Below are 11,155 nucleotides of genomic sequence, written 5' to 3' on the forward strand. Positions count from 1 at the left end.
TGAATTACTCAATATAAGAAGATTGAGACAGTTTTAGTGTAAGATCCCACGAGCAGACTGCCGTGTCTGTGTTCAACTACCTTCTTTCATTAGAAGTATATGAGGAGATGGACTTCTCTCAATGTCTTCAATTATTGCAGCCAATTTTGGCTTTCTTTGCTGACTAGTTCACATGGTCTTTCTCTCCTAAGAACTTACTCTGATTTCTCTTTTAACATCACTGTTTTCTAGACCTTATTTATAGATATCAAATCATTTTTCTACACAGGAAGAATCTGTATCTATTTTAGGTTTCTTAGCAGACACTTCCCACAAATAAGTTCAGACCACCTAGGACGTATCTCTCCTTCAGAAAGAACAAGCTACAGTTCACATATTTTTAGAAGCTGTCATAAAGGAAGTCTTCTAGCACTAATCACAAACTCTGTGTTCTACAGAAACCCACAACTAAAAAATATTGTTTCTATGGTCAGGATTGTGTCAACTACACTGCTGAAGAATCAAAGCATTTTCATTATATTAACAGATAAAGTATCTAAACCTCTTCATTCTCAAATTAGCAAAATTGGAAAAAGCATCTTTTCAATTATGATTATCCTGTGAAATCCAGTATGAGATAACAGTAAAACTACTGCAGTAAACTGAATAAAGAGACAGTAGCCAGAATTTCCAAAATAAATCTACTAATCTTAAAGGATGAGAAGCTGCAAAAAAAGTAAACTAGAAAGCCATACAAAAATTACAATGAGGTTTTTCTTCTCCAAAAAATTGCCAAATATTAAAATTAAGTGTAACTTCCAGATTCATGCCTCCAACAAGCAACAAATCTTATTTTCCTAGGCAATAATTTAAACCTGAAAACCAGAAATGAACATTTTTATGTGTAAATAAGAAAGAATAATGCTTTCTCATTAATATCCCATAAAATTAACCAAGGAATTGTGTAGAAAATACTAAACAAAGCAAAGAATCGTATGATTAAAATATACATCCCAATTTGCCTAGGACTGCATTTCTGAAATGAATAAATAGAGTTTTTGAGTTTTATCCTCTAGCTAGTAGCAACCTCTGAAGCCAGAACTACAGTCTACTTGAATATACTAATAGATATTACACTCTTGTAAATCCTAGGGTCTGCAATGCTATGCAGACCAGCATTTTAAGAACATTATCCTCCTTCAATTGAACACAGAGGGGACCAGGACATCCCTGCATTTATAAAATATCCATTGATAAAAACACTTCCCTCTGAGGTAGATGCAAATAGTTAAGAAATAACAAACATAAGTAAACAAGGAACAAGCATTGCTGGTAACTGTAAGTGCATTTATCATGTGCCTTTACTCAGAATGGTTTCAGTTCAGTTGAGATCTAGGAGTCTCTGGGCAGGTATACTGAGATTTAAGAGTTTACTTAAGTACTTACTGTGTATTACTGGGCAACATCCAAAATACCTAATAAAGAGGTCTGCATCTAGAGCAGCACTAGAAATAATTAGTTTTAAATTGGCTTGGCTTTGCAACACATCTCTTAGTTTTATTAATAAGAAGTCACTGAACCTATCCCTCTCATGTACTTCATCCTGTATGAAAGGAAAGAAAAACAAACAAAAAAAAGAACATGTAAACATCACAGATCCAAGATCATAACTTTTCACAAATACGATTTTTTTAAAAACTAAAACATGTAATTTGGTGGTGCATTGCAGAGGTATAAAATGCTTAAGTTTAACATAAGAAGGATTTTTTTTATCTAACCAAAGGTAAAAATATACTTCAAAAAGTTTTATAATGATATCAGAGTAGACTGCACTGTAATGCACAACCCATCAAAGACCTTCCTTTCAGATATCAAAAAGAGCATCTGAAACTTCTCTAATTCTTGCGCTTGAATCTCATTTTCAAGATAAAACCACAAACTGCAAACCCTAAAATCTTATTTCAATGAAATTACCCTTCACAACTGATAAGAATTTAAAAAACTGTATGATACCACATAACGATAAAAAAAGATAGATTTCTTGGATCCAATCAATCACAAAGCATATCATTAGGGCACATGTCTGACTAATCATCTTTGCCTATCTTTAATTTAGTTTTATATTCAGAATGTATGAATCAAGAACAAGATTTGCAGGCTGAAGTCAAGAATGCACAAACCATTCTTGTGCTTTTTTCCTCCTCAGTAAACAGACAGCCACCTAAACTTACCATGGTTTTTTATTTTCCAGCAGTGATGAACTTGCAGTCAACATTCTGGTTCCACTGACTTATCAAACTCCACAATAGGAAGTTCACATAATCATACATCAACACAAATAATTTGCTAGAAATTAGACTACATTTTATGTTGAAAACATTAGGCAAAGAAAGGGACTGCAAAATCAAGTACATGATAACAAAAATTCTGACACACTTGTATCAAACCTTCCTAAGGCTTTTCTGCTGACAGAGGAAATTCAGAAAAATTATGACCTCTACCCTCCACAATCACATCACAATTCCAAAATTAACTGTTTACAAAAACCTAAAATAAGATGCTTTTACAAGAAAAAAATATAACAACAAACCCCAGAAAAATATGCATATTATAATAAAAATATCAGTAACTCTTTCAAGTTAATTCAGATTCTAACTTAACAAGAACACCTTAAATGTCCATCAAATTAATACAGAAAACTAGGGGCTCATCCTCCAATTAAAAACCAACACATACTGCTCCATCTCACATGAAATACAAGATCCTTACCACAATAACATGTGTCACGGTTGATAGGGTGCTGTCTCCTGCCATCAACGTGCGGAGCAGTATGCCATTAGTGCAAAAGGTTACCAGTGTCTTTGGAGAAACCCTAGTGAATAGTGAACAAAGATGCTGCTGCTTTTTTCACCATTTAAATGCTGCTAGCTTTCCACTATTTACCAAAAATCAAAGACTGAAGGGCTCCTCATCAGAAGTGGAATTACATTTCTGTCACCAAAGAGTTCACACATACTATTTGTTTATAAATTATGCCTGTTCCCTAAGAGTTCCTAAGGTTTCTTAGTGCTAATGCCCAAAAACTTCAGACAAGTGATTAATAAACACGGAGAGATTCATTTTTTCTAAATTCATAAGCAAGTGAAACAGAGTCTAGAGAACCTTGCCATGCTGTATTAATTTACTGGAAAATTCAGTGTGGACGGCCTTGAAAAAACAGGTTACAATTCTTCCTCAGATATAGTCTTTGTCTACATGTGGAAGGTTGACCTTGGCTGAATGCCAGGCACCTACCCAGGCTGATCTATCCCTCTCCTACTCAGCTGGACAGGGGAGAAGGAATTCAACAAAAGGTTCAAGGGTCAAGGTAAGGACAGGGAGAGACCACTCACCAGTTACAATGATGGGCAAAACAGACTTGACTTACAGAGCTTGGTTTAGTGTATTACCAATTAAATCCAAGTAGGATAAGAAATAGAATCAAATGTTACAAAACCTCCCCCCATCCCACCCTTCTTCCCAGGTTTAACTTTCATTTTTCTCAAATTCCTACCCCTCAGTACACAGGGGGACATGGAACGGAGGCTGTGGTCACTTCACATCTTGTCTCTGCTGCTCCTTCCTCCTCACAGCGGGGGAATTTCTCACAGTCTTCACCAATTGCTCCAGTGTGGGTCCCTCCCATGCAGTACAGTCCTACAGTACTCCAGCACAGGACCCCCAAGGGTTCACAAGTCCCACCAGCAGAACTGCTCCAGTGAAAACTCCACTTTCTGTGGGGCCCCATGTCCTGTCAGGAGCCTGTGGGAAGCCTGCTTCAGCACAGGCTTCCCACAGCACCACAACCCCTTTTGGGCAACCTCCTGGTCTAGTATTAGAGCCACCTCCAGGGGCTGCAGGTGGACTGCTTTATTGTGGATTTCCATGGGCTGCAGGGGAACATCCTCCCACAGTGCAGTCTTCACCACAGGCTGGACAGGAATCTCTGCTTTGGCACCTGGAGCACCTCGTGCCCCTCCTTTGGCACTGACCCATTGTCTGCAGAACTATTCCTCTCAAACATTCGCAACCCTCTCTTTGTACTGCTGGGCAGATTTTCTTCTCAAATACGTTGCTCCAGAGTCATGCTCAACTGCAGCCGATGGGCTCAGCCTTGGCTAGCCCATCGGCTGTAAGGTCTCTCTTACAGCCAACTGCCAGAGGCTTTATCAGACACATGGGAAGTTCTTCTCACAAAAAACAACCCCCTCACTACCAAAAGTTTGCCATACAAACCCAATACACTATACTTGACTGAATCTCAAAGAAATAGGCTGAATCTTTTCAAATGCTTTGATTTTTCAAGAATCTAAAATTCTTTAGAAGTACCTACTACCTGTGGCAGTGCTAGTTGTGCAAGTAAAATCAGCAATTACCTCCTCCAACACTGACACTTTAAGTACTGAAAACTTCCACAAGAAACTGTAGACTGCTAAACAAAGGAACACACATACATATGTCTCTATTTCAAGTATGGACTTCTTTTTTCACTTCAAAAATACTCTTATATGTTGAATTCAGGGAACACATAGCAGATGGAAGTGCTCTACTTTTTTGATCTCTTCTCTCTCTTTCATCAGCCTTCTAGAAATCACCCCTACTGTCTAATAGACACTAAAACATAAAATACCAGATTTCTGTGTTACAGCAACACTTCCATCCAACACTTTTTGCCAAGACGGAAACAGTGCCATCTCTCCCTTTTGCTCTTTCTCAAGTGAACTCTTCGGTTGTTCTGCACTGCTTCCAGTAATTCTTCCATCTTCCATACTTTGTTTTTCTTCATTGAGCATAATTCTTCCACACAATAATCATCCACCTCGCTTGCAATTCATCTTTACTCACTCTTCTGATGCTCTTCTAGACTTGTGACTGACCTTCGGTATGCATAACAAAATTCAACTTGGCTTTGCTGTTCATGTGCTTTCATTTTCATTAGAAATGTATTATCCTCATCCATATAAGCAACATAACCAGCCATACCTTTTGCCATCTTCCTCTCACTTGTATCCCAGCTGCTGCCCATTCCCGAAAAGCCCACCATTTACACAATTCAAAGATTTTAGAAACCACACACAATCTTCAGACTTTCATCCATCCCTGCTCTAATTTAGGAGCAAATTCCTCAGGTCATCTAGAATTTCTGCTTTTGCTTTAAACATAAAAGATGAAACAGAATAAATTTAACCCAAAGTAGATTGGTAAAGCTCAACATCATTGTTCACTTTCTGATTTTGTTGTTTTCCTTCTTCTGCGCCCTATAAACTCTCCCCACATAGCTTTTGTCACAGCATGCTGGTCTTCCTAGCTATTTTCAAATCTTGCAGAACTTTTGGATTTACTAATGTTAAAAGTAGAGAGGACAAGGATATCTACACACATACTCCCTAGAAGAAATCAAGAGAAAGCGCTTGCAGTTCAGTTCTATAGAACAACTCACTGCATGAAACTGCATAATACAGAAGAAAAACCATCCTTTCCAACTCTTAAACATTCATTACCCAAAATAACATATCCTACTTATCCTACACAGTGATATTTTACTTAGCTGCAACCCAAATACTCTGTAGTTTAAATAACCAAGACACAAAACACCAATACCAGACCAACTGACTTAAAAAAATGTCATCAGTACCTGCTTTCTAATCGGATCTGATAACCAACTGTCTGGCCAATCTTTTCTCTTCTTTCTGCTGCCACTCTTTCAGCCACAGCGAGTGCTGCCAAACGTCTTGGCTGAGTGCAAAATATACGGCAGGGAGTTCCATTTTTGTGACAGTCATCAAGAATAAACTGGGGGATCTGTAAAGAAGTGGTTTAAATGTGCTTTTTAGTTTGATAGACTCATAACTTTTTTATCACAATGAAACAATTTAACTACACCTCAGTATCACAAACCGTGCAAAATTACTCACAATAGGATTATCATTGCAAATGTACCTGAAGTGGCAAAAAGGGCCAGAAAAATCAATTTTGTCTATTAAGCTTCATCTCTTTCAAATAAAACACAACAACATCAAAACAAAAAAAACCAACAAACCAACCAACCAACCAACCAAAAGTTGGTTTCTCTCCCCCACTTCAGGGAAATCTATGTAAAAAACCCTGTAGACAATCTTTCATTGTAACACAATAATACTCCACATACTAGGAACTAGCTTTAGAAGGAAAAGGGTATACAAAACTGTAGCTACTTTCCCTTCAATATTCTATGATTATTTTAAAGAATAACTGATGTCCATCAAATTGTGCAGAATAATTTATGCTTTAAATGTGCATATGCTGGTTTAGTATTGCAAGAGCAAAAAAGCTAACTGGAACACTAGACTTTGAACCACATGGGAAAACAAAAGCCTTAAAACTAGAATAATAAAATTCCTTATTATAGAAATATTACAGATTTTTCATGAGTTTGGTATAAACACTGTTATGTTTTTTATTTCACTCAAACGTACTTGTGTAGTTTTTCCTGATCCAGTCTCTCCTACAATCAAAACAACTTTATGGTCCTTTATTATTTTAACAATTTCCTCCTGTTTTTCAAAAACTGGTAGTGATTGCCTGAAGGAATCAAACTCTGATTCCCCTCTTTTCACAGGAACCTGGGGGATACCATCACTAAGTCGTCCACTCGTCTTCACTTCTTTGTTTTCTGTGAAAAGAAGTAAATAAATTATAATGGAAGGTCACTAAAACACTGGTTAAAATTGTACTTAAAAATGAACACTTCTGATTTTTTAGCATCCCTGTTGTTAAAGTGAGAAACCTATGACATATTTAAAAGTGATTTTCACGATAACACATCCTGTTACGGTGCTTGAAATAAATATAGTTCAAAGAATTTTTTTACTTTCATGGAAATTTTAAACTAAATTTTCAGTATTAAACTGAATTATCACAGTACATTGCTGAAGTTAAAAAAAGGCATGAAAAGCTTAAAGAGAAATAGAAACTAAAACAGAGGAAAAAAGCCTTGGCTTTTGTATCTGTTTACACATTCCCACCTCAGGAGTTTGCCTACAAAAATCCACCAGAGAGTTAAACATTTAAGTTATTCCAAACTATGTTTTCCAACAAAAAGATAATTTTACTGTGATTAACATGCCTTCTTTCACAGCCTTACTTGTCTTTTAAGACAAGTAAGTAACTGAAAGGAGTTTCAGTCAGTCCTACATAACATAATAGCCTAGTCCATAAGATTTGTCTTAACAGGTACTAATTGAAACATGACTTATTGAGAGCCCTGGAGCCACACAGCAATGTGATTTATCAGAAAGCAATGCATAAGTAGCTAAAAAACCTGCAGTCTTCTGAGGAGGCTACTTCAACATCAGTATGTTAAATGCTACTCTATAATTCCTTAATAATTATTTTTCAGAAGAATGAGAAGCTCACTGTCAATGCAATTTTAATGTAATTATAGAAGCATAATGCAATTATTTAATGCAATTAACAGATTCACATATTAAATTCCAAACACTGTTTTACCAAGACAGACACAGACTAACACATTAAATGAGCCAAAGACCATTCTGGAAATGTAAAGAAAGATAAAATTTACAGTAATCATTAATTTATACTCTATTCTCTAAGAGATTCTCTTTGGTACTTTTATCATAGTTTCCCTCTGTTCACTAAACAATCCTATTAAACAAATGAAAGAATTGAGAAAGAACACTAGCAAAGGAAGCACTTAAAGAACGATCACAATGACTCAGAAATATCCATTTAAACAAGGCATACTGCTATGTTCTCTGTTCACTACACCCAGCTTTGTACACAGAAACACAACTTTTACAAACATAACTTTAAGGCAACAGCCATGTCAAAAGCATTATTTAAAAAAACCCACCTTATACCAAAAGTTTGTCTTCCAGATGACTTTTTCTACTCTAGAAATCAAGAAGTTTACATAATAGCCCAAGTTTACTTAATAGCTCTTACAGACTGAATCTATTTTAGGTGGCAAAACAAAATACGAATTCCTTCTTTTATCAAGGATATGAATTCCTACAGGCACAACAGACAGTCTCATTTTTCTTTTAAGGGTGCTCTTACACAGAGCGACGGTAACACCTGTCTCTTTAATCTTACCCCATGGAACTTGCAGAAATCCACATTTCCCAACTGTATTTTAAAAAAAAATCTGGTTGAAATTGTCTCAAATAATGAAAATTAACTTGGTACAGGGGAGACACTGCAATGACTGCCTGGGCATCCTATGACATGGGTTTTGAAAGACTCTATATTAACAATTACAAGACAAGAAAATTATTAGTTTTGTTTAGAAAGAAGAGTGTCAGTTAGGACAGAAGAAGAGACAGAAAACAGAGGGGTTTGTTTTGGGGTTGGGTTGTGGGTTGTTTTCACAACTAGTGTTGATTGACAAGTCCATATCACAAGACACACTGAACATACCAGATTCAACAGTGCATGCATTTCCTTGTTTTGTCTTTGGCAGAAGTTCTGTTCGTTCTTTATTTGTGACAGGAAAATTTCGAATTAAAGTACAAACAGCATGTTTTGTACCAGGAGTTAAGGCACAAGTCATTACTGCACGTTTCAGTTCTGATCCATTCTTTTTTCTTACAGTTAGGTATCGATTTGCTCCTTTCCTGGGAGAAAGGAAAAAAGGCATTTCAGGAACAAGTAAACTAGTTATCTCCATGAAATGATCTTTGATAATAATTCAAGATGACTTTCAGCTTATTTTCAAATATAATGTCACAACAAGAATCCTCCAAGTAATGTCCTAAGGAGCATAATGCAGCATTCACCATAATCATTATCAAAAGCAGCTTCTATTCACATGAGGTAATGCAGAACAGACACTGCAGACATGGGATGACTAGGCCCCAGTTATCACTGCACTTGTCTCCCAAAATACAGCCAGCTCTACCAATCATTTTATCAATCAGTACTGAGAGTTATAACATCAAATTGACTTTTAGACTAACTTGAAAGATTTAGAAGTTAAAAATCAACAAATAAGCAAAATAGACAAAAAAGCTCCCTGCTAGTGGCATTCCAAGCTTTAACAAAATCCAGAAGAATGTATCAGATCTCAGGATGTTCATTATCAAAGATTTATTATGTAGAAATGGACCCAAAACACTTAACCATAACACTGATCTACTTCTCAGACTGAACTCTTGACAACAAAATGCAAAGAATTGTCATAAATGTATTTGAAACTGAACTAACTTGTGCCTGGGCTACAACTGACACATCAACACTTTCAAAACAACTTCTCAGGGTAAGAACAGAAGGTTACACTAAGAGCCCAGTGACCTGTCCCTGGCAAGGGTGGAAGACTGGTGTAGGCATCCAGGTGCTGGCAAGGGCAGCCTCTGTGAGGAAAGGCACAACGACCTCCAGCAGCCCCTGGTAAAAATGACTCAGTCCTCTTTACATCCTCATTTCAAGTACACTGTTGAGATCCCCCTGAGCCTTGTCTTCTGCAGGCTGAAAAGTCCTAGCACTCTGGCCTTTTCTGCATAGAGGAGATGCTCCATCCCTTTCACCAGGTTGTTGGTCCTTCACTGAACTCTCACCAGTCTAGGTCTCTGTCCTCCTGGTGATCCCAGCCCTGGACAGACACAACACTCTTGGTGTAGCCTAATCAGTGCTGAGTAGAGGCGAACTATGACCTCCCTCTGCCTGCTAGCAACACTTGAGCCCTCTACTGTGCTTCCCAACAGAAGTACTCTTTTGAACATGTTATTCTAAGTTGCACCTGACAACGCAGGAGATTCTATGCAAAACCTTTGAAAACACATTAGTGCAACGCAGGAGATTCTATGCAAAACCTTTGAAAACACATTAGTGCAGGGAAAAAAAAAAAACCAGGAAGGATCTTTATGAGAAGTCTTTCCTATGCACAAGAAGTCCTCTGAACTGCATTACAAACTAGAACGTCACGCGTTTTTTTATTCAGGCATCAAGCAAAGCACAGAGGCAACTATTTTTATATTATTTTTAAAGTTTCTTCTCTAGTACCATTCCCCATGACACCGCAAAACAAGTTAAAAACACAGATCGTTTTAACACTGATAACGAAATCCCATAAATTTGCACCAGAAAGAGAAAACAATACATACAAATAAGAGTCAAACTTACCCTTTACTCTTCGATATCAATCCAAGAGAATGACAAAGCCGGTGAACAAAAGCTCTTTCGGTTCTAGTGAAAGAAGACGGAAACTCCATTTCTAGAAAGAGAATTAAAAAAATAAAAACCCGAGCACAAAAACTCAACAGGGAGTATTCCCGACGTAAGACCTCGGCGCCGCGAGTTTATCAGTCCCCAAACCCACCAGGCTCCCCGCGCACAGCGGGACTGGTGGCAGCGCTGTCCCGGGACCCGTGCGGGACTCGCCCGCCCCGGGGCAGCGCGGCCGCCCGAGATGGCTCCTGCCCGGGAGAGCCCGCGGGCCCGGCTGCCCGCCCGCCCCGCTCCGCTCCGGCGGCTCCCCCACGCACCCGTGTCCTCGCCATAGCGGAACCGCTCCAGAGCGAGGTTCACCGCGATCTCCACCTCCTCGTCCACACGGATATCCCTCAGACCTTTGCCGCCTCGGCCGCGGCCCGGCGCGGCGGGAGCGCCCGAGCCCTTTGTGCCCGCGCCGTGCCGCCGCGGCGGGACGTTCCTGGGCCGCGACATGGCTCCGGCACAGAGCGGGGCTCCGGCAAAGAGCGGGGGCTCCGGCACACGCGGGGACCGCAGGCGCTGCCCCCGACGCAGCGGCGGGGCCGGGCGGGCGCGGCGCCGTGACGTGTGCCCAGCGCCGGGCGGCGATCGCACCGGCGCGGCGGCTGCGGGAGGCGGAGCCGCCCTGCGCTCGGAAGGAAGCGCTCGGGGTGGATTTGTGGCCGGCAGAACCTTACGGAGTGTGTCCTGGCATCCGTGTTGCGTAATAGTGTCACAGTCGGCCGTGACTGAAGAAGCAGCGCGATACCTGTCAGGTTTCATGCGATTTCATTGAATGGCGTTCAGTGTAGGTGGTAATATCGCAGTCCTCTCAGCCTTGTTTGTTTTGAATGTTTTACGGAGTCATCAAGATTTTCCTTCTCTTTTCCTCTTTTCCGTCTTCATTTCTCTCCTTTCTTGTTCTGTCTTGGTAAAATATGGCTATCAT

The 11,155-nt window shown here is 39.4% G+C and overlaps 1 protein-coding gene across 1 annotated transcript in view; it reads right to left on the minus strand.

Annotated features, from left to right (window-relative positions):
- LOC311165305 (3'-5' RNA helicase YTHDC2-like) overlaps positions 1-10,773 on the minus strand; it is a 29,641-nt gene extending 18,868 nt beyond the window's left edge. Inside the window, exons 1-7 of the mRNA XM_084225168.1 lie at positions 10,500-10,773; positions 10,138-10,228; positions 8,437-8,633; positions 6,474-6,670; positions 5,654-5,820; positions 2,749-2,851; positions 1,426-1,582 (exon numbers count right to left, since the gene is read on the minus strand). Coding sequence (XP_084081294.1) covers positions 1,426-1,582; positions 2,749-2,851; positions 5,654-5,820; positions 6,474-6,670; positions 8,437-8,633; positions 10,138-10,228; positions 10,500-10,680 — 1,093 coding nt within the window. The 5' untranslated portion in view covers positions 10,681-10,773. The remainder of the gene's footprint in view (positions 1-1,425; positions 1,583-2,748; positions 2,852-5,653; positions 5,821-6,473; positions 6,671-8,436; positions 8,634-10,137; positions 10,229-10,499) is intronic.
- Between the last annotated feature and the right edge of the window lie 382 nt (positions 10,774-11,155).

Source organism: Fringilla coelebs (genome assembly GCF_963513975.1).
Source record: "Fringilla coelebs genome assembly, chromosome: Z".
Classification (NCBI taxonomy): Eukaryota; Metazoa; Chordata; class Aves; order Passeriformes; family Fringillidae; genus Fringilla; species Fringilla coelebs.